Source organism: Amblyomma maculatum, chromosome 2, assembly GCF_055883805.1.
Source record: "Amblyomma maculatum isolate TAMU_Amacu chromosome 2, ASM5588380v1, whole genome shotgun sequence".
NCBI lineage: Eukaryota > Metazoa > Arthropoda > Arachnida > Ixodida > Ixodidae > Amblyomma > Amblyomma maculatum.
Genome location: NC_139345.1, coordinates 170,795,567 through 170,809,156, shown reverse-complemented (window position 1 = coordinate 170,809,156; position 13,590 = coordinate 170,795,567). Strand labels below are relative to the sequence as shown.

The following is a 13,590-nucleotide window of genomic DNA, read 5'->3' as shown; positions in this document are numbered from 1 at the left end:
AGTCTTCGACGTCTTCCGTCTAACAGCCGTGGAAAGCCTTAGGCAGTCGTGGGCTCTGTAGAGTGTAGTACGTTGGAGTTTGCATGACAGGTCGAGGGGCGGCTGCGGTGGTGAATTCCAACGGCCCGTGCTCAGGTGGTAGGCCTAGGTTCCTCCAGCTAGCGCGGTGAACAGGAGTATCGATTGGCACAGGACCTGAATCCTGGGTATGCGGAGGAGTGCGGGACATATACTGGGATCGATACCCTGCGCCGACACCAAAATATGTCACGGACAACAGGGCTAGACTTGACTAAAACGCCGAGACGAAGCTGTACCAGCAGGCGAAGTTCGGCACACAGCACGCGAGAGTCAACTTCAGTGTCCTCTTCCTCCAGGCGCAGCAAGAACACGGGGACACCAGGTGGCAATATGATATCCTAGTATCCATTTTGAGGATCAAACTACACCGGCAGTTGAGTAAGGTCACATGTTCAGAGTGCAGAGTTCCACAAAACCGCGTCTGCCGGGGCGAGAAAAAAGAAAAAACAAAAAAAATGAAAAAAATTGGCGACTCAGAAAGGTGAACTCCTTCCTTTACAAAAGGTCCTCAACATCAAGACCTGAGCTTGCACAGTTTTGGGCTGTTTAACTTTCTAGCTATGGGGCACATGTTCCATATACAGCGCGATAAACCAGACAAGAGAGAAAACATGTATTTTCTTTTTTCTCTCGTTTATCGTGCTGTAGATATGCTACATCGTCACCAGCTCGCCCAACAATGACCTTATGGGGCACAATTTTCAGATTTAGATCAATTTTTTTTAGTTTTATAGTGTCGTAGTGCTGAATTGTAATATATCCAGATAGCTTTACCAGCGGTCTTTGCTGTTATGATAATTATCTAGAGTTTGATTGCTTACAGATGTTATAGTAAAAACGCGATTTAAACGAATAAGGTTTCCTTTCTTTTTTTAGCTAAAACATGGCTCCTTTTTTCCTCCTTACTATCTTTTGGGATTTGTTTGGCTACTTCTTGCCTATTTTTCAAGTTTTTCTGGCGGCCTTTCGCTTTTCGGGTCTGACAACCCTGGACCAACCGGTACACCACACCTATACCTATGCCCGGTACCAAGGCGATGAGAAAAGGTGTTGAGGGTAAAAGACGGCAATTTTGTTTTGCTTAATATAGTGATGGGCTTTGTTTTTGTTACACCAATCTACAGACCGAATTCGCGTTCAGATCCGGACGTTGAGAACGCTAACGCTGATGAAAAGTTTACTTAGCTTCGGAAGCAGGATGGAAGGGGACGAAACGTCTTTTTTTTTCTTTCACGATTTTCGTGACTTGCTTTCACGCTTCCCAAATTGAAGTATATCCCAACGCAACTATTTCTTCAGCGATTGCGTCAGTCTTATTGGCTCCGTACATACCAACGGGCAGGAGTGAAAACTGTCTCCACGAACACTTGCTGAAACCCTGCGAAAGGCGCGTTTTCTATCAGCAACCCTGATAGGAAAAAGAACGCTTCGGGTATACGCTTCGGTTGTAAGCAGGAACTCAGGTGAAGCTTTGTTGACACTATACACCCAGCTTCAAAGCAACGCGATAGGTGTTTGAGGAATGGATCGATGCTGTCCCATCGTGAAAAAGAAGAAGAATGAGCGCTCCTAGACGATCTGGGCGGTGTATCGTGTTCTAAGGGCAGATAGCTGCTAAGCTGTTCCGCAGGATGGAGTTCAGTTATCGGGATGGTACCCACGTCTTTGTTTGTTTGTTTTTTACTGCTCCTATCTGTATTTGGAATACAAATTTTCGATTAGCAGTCTACCATACTTAGTTTTCAGCACGATGTTTCCAGTGGAATGTTTGAAAGCAGAGAAAAATTGGCAGTTTACGCGAACAAATGACGACGTCAGGAGGTCAGAATATTAGGATAAGAATAATATAAAATACTTACAGTGCTCTTTTATAACATGTACTATCCATGAAATGCAGAGCTGAGATCTGACAGGTTTTATATGACACTACGGTCCTGAATACAAGAGATATGTCGACCAGTGCGTCCAGCATTAGCCGGTGTACGCGAATTGCTCAAAGCTTAGAAATACTTCGGTTTCAAAGTATCGATGTTTTCTTCCGTTCCCATTTCGGCCGATAGAAATATTTTGTGATCTTTCTCTCGAAATATGAGATTGAATTCCTTGCCTGGCTTGTTTGCGCAGACCGAGTGACTCTTGCTGCTGGAGCACTGTAGCTCATACCTGATCTCTCGAGGTTTCTATCTCAATTCTTTTGTTAAACTCGAAACATAGATTTCTTCACACTATGACATACCTAACGTAGAAATTTTATGAAGAAGCCTCCCTTCTTCATGCAATACGGCACAAATAAATCGCATGATAAATGTTATAAATCATAAGTAATAATTAAGTTGTTTGTATTGTGCTATTTATGTTATAATGTTAGGTGTATAGTGTGTGATTTTCTGGGAGCTTTTTATTTAAATTTTTCGACATTTCCAATTATTTCCGTCTGTACAGTTACAGCTTTAACGTTTCTTCACAAAACTCACGCATTTTATAACAGGAGAAAAATCACACCATAGCCGTATGTGTGTGAATGCGAACTCGTAATGGACAAGAGCTATTTATTGCTGGTCTTGTAGCTGTCCGCCTTTTACTCTGGATTTCACTGAAAAAAAAAAATTGAAATAAAGAGAATGCCATACCATTTCAATACTCAATGTTATGAAGTTTCAGCGCAGCTGCCCACTTATTTCGGTTTTAACGTATGCTGAGGTAAAGGTTTTGAAATAAACATGCATGTAGGGTCCCCAAGCTAATTTAGCCAAGAGTTAAAACTAAAACATTTGAGGTAGGTAAGAGAAAGCACTTGTATACAGCTGCCAGCCGTCTAGCGCACCACAGGCAATTTTGTTTGCAATTAACTAATTAGTAATTAGGGTAATTTCTCTAATTTATCAACTATTATCTATAGAGAATAACTGTGATTTGCAAAGCTGGAGAGCAACTCCAGAAATCCCCATTCCATTTATTTGCTATATAGAAAGTCGCACCTGTGTCTTTTTCGACATGCAAAGAAAGCAGGAGAAATACGAAAACAACCACGTGACAAGCACATTCGCGGCCGTTCCCCGAAAACTGCAGCAACGGAAGTGCCGGGTGCGTCACTCAAAAATAATGCACAGCCTTGCGTTTTGTTCGAGCATGAAGCACAGTACAGAAACTGAAATACAATGTTATTAAAATAGTTTTATGGATTAAAATTGTTTACTGTAAAGAGCATAATACATCGGTGGCGTCCGTCGCGCCATCTTTGGGCGCTGAATAAATTAAATTTTAAAAATCGGCGTGGCGTAAATTCGTAAAAAAGAATTTAAATCATGGTAAAAGGCCATTGTTGTTGAAAGCTGTCTCTAAATGCAACCTAAAAGTAACACACTGTCACTGAAGACAGAAATTGTTTACGGTGAAGGTAATTGTACAGTGTAACCGTCGTCATACCGTCACATCCTGACTGCATTCGCTGCTGGTTTTGCTGCGGTTAAGAACAAAAAACGTATTATTATGGGCAACATAACCCGGGAATTATGGCTGTAATTTATTTGAATGTCGTGATTTTAAAAAATAAAAAGATACCTACAGGAATCGAACACATGTCTCACAATCAGGTATGTGGTGTTAATCCTTTGCTCCGCAGAAGCGATGGGAAGTGCGGTCTTTACTTGCGCTCTTATTCGTTTTCATTCACTAATGGTGACGTGACGGACGCAACTGGCTGATCAGAGGATTACTGCAAGCAATTTTAATCCAGCAAATTACTTTATTGTGTATGCATTTTAGTTTACGCACTGCAATGTATATTCGAAGAAAAATATAGCTTTATTGGCTTCTTTTTTGCTGTGTTTTATTTTTTAGTGACGCCACCCGACACATCAGTTGCTGCAGTTTTCAGGGAATGGCAATGCTTTATGCTCTTCTCAGAAGTGGCCTCAGTGAACTAAAATCAATTGCGGCCGTGTCTCGACGCCCCAGTTCCATCGTTAAGCTGATAAGTTGACGATTTCTGTAGCCGGCTTTGCCAGTTCGCCGCGATCGCTGCAACTTGTACTGTCCCATGCGCGAACTGGCTCGCGGGGGTGAAAAGACCATCACCGACATATTGGCCTGTGGCTGAAAACGGGGCCATATGAAGCTACGGCTAAGGTGATATTGTTCTCCCAATCAACGCTTGAGAGCAGGACAATCGTGGCGCGAGCATGTGCTGTTTTTTTTTGTAATTCGCGAGCTTTATTTGAAGGTTGCAAAAAAGATACGCCTGAGGTTTTCATCGTTGAAAATAAAAGGAATGGAGGTTCCTGAAGGCGCTCTCCAATTTCGCAAATCGCTGTTATTGTGTAACGGGAGTAATTACCAAGTTTGAAATATTATCGGAGTTACAAATTCGGTGATTGCAAAATAAAAATTGTTTGTGGCATGCCAGGCGGCTGGCAGTTGTGCACAAGTATAGTTTCCCAATCCTACCTCAAATATTTTTTTTAACCGTTGTCTAATATTAGCATGGACACCTTGTATATGTGGGAACTTCAACACTGCTCGTTAGTTACTCTATATACTCGTCCCTCAGATGACACTCCTATCCGTACTGTTGATTGTTACGAACGAGGCCTCTCATCTGATAAGTGGCAGATGTTCTTTAGGTACCTGACCAACGACCCGTTCAGAAAGACGAGGCCTCTCCATGAGTTAAGCGAGGTCCACCGAGTCGTCGGCGGAGTCGCCGCGCTTCGTCGACTTCGTATCGGGCGGTGCCGCATCAAACGACGCCAACTGAAGGCCCTTCTGGTTGGGTGATGTGATGATGTGATGTGACCCTTGCCGCTTGTTACCACCTTATCCTCCTCCTCTGCTTTCCACCTTACGTTTTCTCCTTTTTTTCTTCCGTAACTGCTCTCTTCTGTTTCAGCCGCGTCATATTTCTCCGTCTTTCATTTGCGCCTTTTGTTGTGCCACTCGTTCGTCTTCGTCATAAACATCTCATTTCACGGTAGTCAGCCATTTGCATTTCTTCGCACCACTAACGTGCATATACACACTGTTCGGTACTCGTCATACCCTCAGTTAAGTTTCGAAGCCGCTCTCCACGCTGTCACCCGCCGTGCTCGTCCAGAGGGCGACGGTCTGTTCAGCTGCTGGCATTCGAAAGGGTTCTCCTCTCACCCGCCGTGCTCGGTTGCGCTGACCGGCGGTCTGTTGAGTTGTACCTGCTGGGCACCTTGGAGTACTACCCGGAGTCGAACCAGGTTTACAACATCTTTATTGTACTGGTCTCTCCTCTTTCTGAAATTACCCCTGACAGCTTGTTAAATAGACTCCCTAAAACAAAGCCCCTATCATTGCGCCAATAGGGACGCAGTAAACTCTCCGGGCGGGGCCAATAGGCTCCAGCACAGTTCCTCCTCACTCCCGTCATCCTGTACGCACAACACCACGCGTGCACATTCCATAGTTCAAATCCGCCGCCGTGGTCACGTACGTCCTTGCCGGACAGCCCGAGTCCCGTCGGAATCAGCTTCCTGGCCTCCGCGGCTCCTTTACACAAGAGCCCAGCGCGCGCACACACACAAACACACACCTCCACACAACGTGGATGATCTGCGGTTCGAATAGTGCTGCTGGCCTTGCCGACGCGGGACATCCGGAGTCGTCTTGCGGGCGGGGTTGCGTCGGCGACTTGAAATACGCGCCAGCCAGGCGATCCGCGATCCAGGGTCACGGGAAATGAACGAAAAGTCACGCACCGCGCTCCGGCCCTCAAGTGCACGCCCCGCAGCTGCGCTCGCGACGAGCAGGCGCCAGTCCAGAAGCCGACGGTGTAGTACGTCGCGTTGATGAGCACAACACCTCCCCACCAAGTGTGCTGCATAAGTCTTTATACTGCAGCCACACACAACGCACAAGCGAACAACGCGACGCGGCTGGCGTCAGGTTCTATACCCCCGCCATCCGCGCCCACACGCAATGACAAAGCCCAAAACATTCCTAGGCCATTTACCTTTCCCTCGATGCGCTAAGCTCCATTTAGTTGGCCGCCACCAGCCTTGACATAGCATCGGCGTTGGCATTTTGAGTGCCCCTTTTATGTTCGATCGTAAGTTTGAACCTTTGGAGAGCGAGAGCCCAGCGAGTTAACTTGGCACTATGCGGGCTGGTAAGCGTAAGGTACTTAAGGGGGTTGTGGTCCGTTACCACACGCACCTGTGCACCAAATAGCCAAGCCTCGAGCTTACTCAGTGCCCATACCGAGTCTGGGTCGGACTGAGCTTCTTTCTTAGAAATGCGATCGGGCGTTCGTTCCCCTCCTCGTCGCACTGTGCGAGACATGCTCCTACGGCGTAGTCGGAGGCATCGGTGGATAGTATAAACTCCTTACTAGGATCTGGTGCATACAGCGATGTCGCGCGTCCTAAACACTCTTTAATGCTCTCGAACGCATTCTGTGCCTCACTGTCCCAAGGTAGCCGATGAGGGGTCCTCCTTTTCGTCAAGTTAGTCAACGGGAGAACAATACGCGAGTAGTCAGGGACATACTGTCTATAGTAGTTTGCCAACCCGAGAAAACTCCTCAGCTGCCGCTTCGTCTGTGGCGGGGGAATCTCCTCAATAGCGCTGACCTTTGCAGGATTCACGCTTTGCTTACCCGATCCTACTATGTGACCAAGAAACTCTACCTCCCCTCTTGCGAATCGGCATTTAGCTGCATTCACAGTGAATCCCGCAGCTGCTACGGAACTTAGAACATTGTCGATGTGCCTCAGATGATCCTCCCACGTCTCGGAGAATATGGCGAGATCATCAATGTAAGCGCAGGAATACTCTCTGTGTGGTGCTAATACCTCGTTAATGATTCGCTGGAACGTGGAGTTGGCGTTCCGAAGCCCGAAAGGCATCACTTTCCAAGCGTATTGCCCGACCGGCGTTACGAACGCCGTCAATGCTTGAGACTGCTCATCTAAAGGTATTTGCCAATATCCCCTCAGCATGTCAATGAGGGTGATGTAACGCGCCTTTGCCACCAGAAACAAAGCTCCGAAGGTATGCTCATGGGGAATGCGTCCGGTTCCGTAACGCTGTTGAGCCTGCGATAGTCGCAGCAGAGCCTTATGCCGCCGTCCTTCTTAGATACACAAACTATGGGATGGGCATGGGCGCTCTCTACCGGAAAAATCAGACCCCACTCACACAGTTCGTTAATCTGCCTTTCCACTTCCTTCTGAAACACCATTGGTACCTTGTACGCATGTCCGGCTACCACTTCAGATCCTGCCTTCAGCCTTATTCTGTGCATGCCAGCGGTGCACTTGCCCGGTTTACTACCAAACACTTGTCCGTGCTTAGCGAGCACCGCGGTTAGCTCCTCCCGTTGCGATGGGGTAAGGAGGCTCAAAGCTTCGCCCGACACGCTACTTCCTTCGTCAGACGGTGTTGGGAATGTGGGCACGTCGCCGAAGTCACTGTCCCCTTCGAAAACTGTGCCTACAACATTGACGCGTGCGTGGTAAGCTCGGAGTTTGTTGGCGTGCACAGCCCGACGTGTGCCGCCTTCCAACTCGATTAGGTAACTGTAGGGCCGCAACCTTTGTACAACTTTGACCGGTCCTATCCACCTTCCCATCAATTTGCCTTGGCCTTCCTTCTCCAGCCACAACACTTCGTCCCCTTCCGCGAACTGTTTATCTGTCGCTCGGAGATTGTAGCGACTCGCGTACTTTCTCTGAGCATCTGTGCAATTACCTTCAGCTATTGCATGCGCCTCAGCTAACCGTTTGCGCAGCTCCGAAAGATATTCCTCAGCTGGGATTGTTAGAGAGTCCGGGACGGACCAGTCCCCACTCCACGTCTTCTGCAAGATGGAAAGAGGCCCCACTGGCACCCTCCCGTACATCAGCTCAAACGGAGAGCGGCCCGTCGTTTCGTTAGGTACCTCTCTGTATGCCCACAGCAAAAATGGAACAAATTTGTCCCAATCCCTGCCGTGCTCCTCCACAATACGGAATAACATGGATTTGAAGGTACCGTTCCAGCGCTCAACCAGTCCATTGCTCTGCGGGTGGTCGGGCGTGGAGAACCTTGGGCATGTTCCAAGCCTGGACAGCATCTCTCTAGTTAACTGAGCCGTGAAATTTGTGCCTTGATCACAGCACACAGTTTCCGGTATACCCATGCGTGCAAAGATCTGTAGCAACGCCTCGCACGTAGCCTTCGCTGTCAGCGCGCGCAAGCATACGACCTCTGGCCACCGAGTGTTAACATCAACAACGCACAACGCGTAACGGTGCCCTCGCGCAGGCGGTGGTTCAATTGGCCCTATGCAATCAGCGTTGATGACTTGAAACGGGCTGTCTGGTCTAGAGAGGGGTGTGATCGGCACACGATCGAGAGTGCGCGCAGGGGCCTTTACCTGGCATGAATGGCACGTACGACAGTGTTGCTTGACATCGCTGGCTAAGCCTGGCCAGTAAAACGACCCCTTTATTCTCTGAAGCGTTTTACGTTCGCCCAGGGGCCCTGCCCACGCCGAATCATGCGCCAACCTTAAAACCTCCGCGCGCCGTTCCGAAGGTAGTACCAATTGACAACACTCGTGTCCAGCAACTGGCTCTCGATGGAACAGCAGCTCGTCCCGTATAAGCATGCCATGCGAGCACTCTTTAGCCTGTTCCCATGCTTCTTTTAGCGATGCATCGGCAAGCTGAGCGCTCCGGAACAGCTGCCTTGCTGTCTGGTTCGTTTCGGTTTGGCTGGCAGCAGGCTCCGCCTCGACGACGCACGCCACGGCATCAGCGTGTCCCGTATCTGGCCCGTCTGGTTCATCTGTATCTGATTCCAGAGCTACTAACTCATCTGCTGGTGTTAGTGCTCTCTCCTCGAGAAGCTCATTGTAGTCATCTGGCGTAATCAGTGCATCTACGCCTGCGACTAGCTCATCGGTAAGCGCACACAGCACTCCTCGTTCGGACGGGTTGAACGACACTAGGGGAGCACCCTCCGTTGCCTTTAATGGCACGTAAGCCAGCTCGGCGACTACCTCACTCCCAAACGCTCCTCTCAGCTTCAGTGTTGACCCCGCGCCTTCATACTCGCGGCAAAGTGACTTACGAAGGACAGTTACATCGGCACCCGAATCAACCAAAGCTCTGAGCTGCTGACCCGTGCTCTCTATTGTGACAATACGTTTGTCGCCTGCCTCGTTCTGTCGCCTGTCACTCCTTGTCGCCATCTCCTCGCTAACTGGAATTTCCACTCCAGCAACAACCTGTCTTTCGCCTCTGCGACTGCTACTTCCATTTTTTGTTGAGACCGTTTCTTTTCTCGGGCATTCTCTTGCAAAGTGGCCTCTCTCGTGACATTTATAGCACTGTCGCCCGGGACGCCTCTCAGCCGTGCTGCCTCCCAATTGAGATGACGTAGCGGTTCGCTTCTCTGCATGGTGGTTAGCCGTTGCGGACGCAGCTAGTCCTACCGCTGACCGACACCTCCGACTCTCTTCGAAGTTCTCTGCGAGCTCTACGAGGTCGCTAGGTTTGAGAAAGCCTCCTTTCTCACTCAAGGCAACGTGTGCTCTTGCATCGGCGCTTAAGCATTCCTTCATTCGGTCTGTCACCGTCAGCTGTTTGAACTCCTCAATGGTGCGCACTTTACAGCTGTCTAGGTAGTAGTCGAGATAATTCTCCAGTCGTACGGAGAACTGTTCCCAGGTTTCTCCTGCCTCTTTGCTGCTTGACGAGAATAATCTCTTGTATTCTGCGGCTGACAGTCGCAGTCCGCGAAGAATTTTGTCTTTCAAAGAAGCGAAGTTCTTCCTCTCGTCTGCTGATAACCGTACGAGGAGCCCTCGCGCCCTTTCGCTCAGCCTCGGTAAAACCAGTCCGGCCCACCACTCGGTCGGGACGTCGTACGAGCATAAGGTCGCCTCCACCTCCTCAAACCATCCAGGCAGTAATTGCTCTTGATTCGGCATTGGTGCCAGGACACCTTTCAATAGGCTCGCGTATTTAGCCTTCTATCTTCATCTGTTCCAGCATTCGCCGCAACGGTGCTGCCGCTATCGCTAAGCTCCACGCTCTGTCCATAGCGCAATCGCTCTGTTTCTAGAATCAATTTTTGATTCTCTTTCTGGGCCTCTACAATTTTTAGTTGCAATTGCAGTAGTGCCAACTGCTCTGACGTAGCCTCCGGTGTGGAGTCTACCTCAGCTTCGCCTGCCTTGCCGGCGGCTGCCAACTCTTCACTCTGATCCCCCTCTGCCATTTTTCCTCCTTCCTTAGCGCAATCGCTCCTCAAAGCCCAGGGCTTTGACATAGCATGCGCCCGCAGATGCCAAAGGGGTACTCGCCTGACTGCCGCTGGTGTCCCTTGGGGTGGATCCCCTTGCGCCGGATTCAAGAAGCTGGGAGCGTCTTCACGAATTGGCTTTCCAAGCGGTTGTCACGGTCAGGCGTCGTCGTTGACGAGGCTCGTAGTGTCGCCGTCGTCGTTCCCGTAGACTCCAGTTCAGCCACAGCAGATCCTGTCCGACTGCGCCAGTTAAGTTTCGAAGCCGCTCTCCACGCTGTCACCCGCCGTGCTCGTCCAGAGGGCGACGGTCTGTTCAGCTGCTGGCATTCGAAAGGGTTCTCCTCTCACCCGCCGTGCTCGGTTGCGCTGACCGGCGGTCTGTTGAGTTGTACCTGCTGGGCACCTTGGAGTACTACCCGGAGTCGAACCAGGTTTACAACATCTTTATTGTACTGGTCTCTCCTCTTTCTGAAATTACCCCTGACAGCTTGTTAAATAGACTCCCTAAAACAAAGCCCCTATCATTGCGCCAATAGGGACGCAGTAAACTCTCCGGGCGGGGCCAATAGGCTCCAGCACAGTTCCTCCTCACTCCCGTCATCCTGTACGAACAACATCACGCGTGCACATTCCATAGTTCAAATCCGCCGCCGTGGTCACGTACGTCCTTGCCGGACAGCCCGAGTCCCGTGGGAATCAGCTTCCTGGCCTCCGCGGCTCCTTTACACAAGAGCCCAGCGCGCGCACACACACAAACACACACCTCCACACACCGTGGATGATCTGCGGTTCGAATAGTGCTGCTGGCCTTGCCGACGCGGGACATCCGGAGTCGTCTTGCGGGCGGGGTTGCGTCGGCGACTTGAAATCCGCGCCAGCCAGGCGATCCGCGATCCAGGGTCACGGGAAATGAACGAAAAGTCACGCACCGCGCTCCGGCCCTCAAGTGCACGCCCCGCAGCTGCGCTCGCGACGAGCAGGCGCCAGTCCAGAAGCCGACGGTGTAGTATGTCGCGTTGATGAGCACAACACCCTCCTTTCAGGGTAGCCGTTAACCTGACTCTTTACGCGCGGCAGTCACCTTTTGGTTGGGTTTGGTTTTATTTGGTTTGGTTTGGCCGGCAGGGCTTAACACCGGAAAACGACTCAGGCTATGAGAGACGCCGTAGTGGAGGACTGTGAAAATTTCGACCACCTGTTGTTCTTTAACCTGCACTGAAATCGCACAGCACGCGGGCGCCTTGCTTTTCGCCTGCATCAAAAAACGGCCGCCGCCGCCCGGATTCGATCTCGCGTACTTTGATTCCGTACTCAAGCGCCCGAACCACAGAACCATCGTGGCGGGACCCACCATCCGATAGTGCATGCTTGCGTTCTCACCATGCCCCAACCCACAAAGCGAGTAACTGTCTCTCACACGGACTACACCTCACTTATGTACAAAAAGAGGATTTCTAAAGACCCCGCACAATGGGGCACACTAGAGGTGCACGAGCGAGGCGCGTATAAGTTCAGAGTGCCGCGCACTGACAATGCTGGCAAATGTACGCATCTCCATGAAGCGTCTCTGGCTCGCGCGCTCCTGCGTTGTTGCAAGACTTCGTAGGCTGAAACCGGCCGAAACTGTTCGACTGCTACTTGAAGCTTGCCCCGGAGCGACTTCTGTCACCTTTGTGCACGCTCGATGCAGTCTGCGCGATTGCAACACGAGGATTGTAAGCACATTTCACTTATTCACTGCTTGACGTAAAGAATGCGCTTGCCTGCTCGCGGGCAGCACATCAGACGCCACCTCTACCTACATAGCTTCTTTACCTTATTTATTTTTACGCTGTTTGTAGCTGCCAAGCCACAACGAGTGCCGCCGCTACACTGCGGCGATGAAATTTCCGTGTTCGAACGACCGACTGTTCGTAGATCACTACGTGCCGCAGAACCGACATAAAAAAATTAAACAATGAGCAGAGAGAGATCGCAGAGGCGGCGCAGAAGGTATCCTCTGATTCTTGCACGCCAGCCAATAACTGGCGAGCCTCCGCCGCGCCAGCGTGAGCGCGCAGCAAGCGCCGAGGAAATATACGACATCCCCTGAGCTCGCGCCTGGCGCGTCACGCATGCGCTGACAGACTCCGGCGTACGTTCGTGCGCGTTGGAGCGCTGCTCGGGCGCCCCTGGAGCGGGGCCTTAACTTCCCTCTTGGCCACGCGCTACTAGTGGAAGGCAGCTGGGTGCGCTTTGCCCTACTTTCATGGCCTTTAGTAGGCAGGTATGACCAATGAAGTTTGCCCGAGGCCTAGCACAATCTTGTACTTGCAATGCTTGCCACTTGCAATAGTGTAGTGATCCGGGGCACTTGATCCTGCGTACGCTATAGCTTCGCCATGAAGGCGCACTATACCCATCTTTTGGCCTTGTGTGAAATAGCTGAAACTTCATTGAGAAGTAGCGATTATCAAAGGCTGCAGAATTTATTGCACATATTTTGGCGCGGATGGCGCTAATTTCAAGTTATTCTGCTTGCGTCGTGTACGTCTGCCCGCGCAAGCCGTAGGGGTACATGAAGTTTTACAGCGACCTGCTCCCACCGTACCGAGGCGGCATCGCTTGAGCTGTCGTTTCCGAGCTGGCGACGAAAAGTTGCTAGACATCGACAGAAGAAGGTACGATAGCAGGTGGAACCATTCCATGTCTCCTTTCTGAACGTTTTTATTGATGTATTCAAATGTCGCGGACTTTTTTTTTTTTTTAATGTTGGCTCTTTTTACACCTAGGACGACGCATTGCGGACGCACCACAATCCCACCTACACAGAATTCGCACGGCAGATTAGCTTCGCGTGCTGCGGTCGCATAAAGATCACTTTGAGATGTTCTTTTGCACGCGTCGTGTCAGAAAGAAAGCGCTGGCAGCCAAAAAAGAAAATAACATTCTCTACGTTTCGTTATACGCTTATATTTTAAGCTATCGTTTTATACCGCTGCACTTATTTAAAGAAATCATTGCAAACGCTCCCCGCTTAATCTTAAATAAGTTTCTATTAACCTCTTTCAACATACCCCCCTATCTCGTCTACGTAAAACTAGCTTAAGTAACGGTATAAAATAAGTAATAGTAATCGTAATTTCCTTCGAACTTTGCGTAGCTTGGAGGACAGGGTATGAAAGAGAACCAAATGAGGTTAGAGTGCGGGTGAGCCTCGATAAAGTTGCGAGCCAAGTCAGCGTTTCTACAAGGGGACGAAGAGAAACT

At 49.9% G+C, this 13,590-nt stretch overlaps 1 protein-coding gene across 1 annotated transcript; it reads right to left on the bottom strand.

Annotated features, from left to right (window-relative positions):
- Window positions 1–7,039: 7,039 nt before the first annotated feature.
- LOC146200431 (uncharacterized) lies at window positions 7,040–10,024 on the bottom strand. Its single transcript, XM_084592363.1, has one exon. The coding sequence runs from the start codon at window positions 10,022–10,024 to the stop codon at window positions 7,040–7,042; it is 2,985 nt and encodes a 994-aa protein (XP_084448489.1).
- Between the last annotated feature and the right edge of the window lie 3,566 nt (window positions 10,025–13,590).

What these genes read in the sequence shown, in the direction of transcription:
- LOC146200431 (XM_084592363.1), bottom strand. Translation starts at nt 10,024, where the DNA reads ATGCCGAATCAAGAGCAATTACTGCCTGGATGGTTTGAGGAGGTGGAG.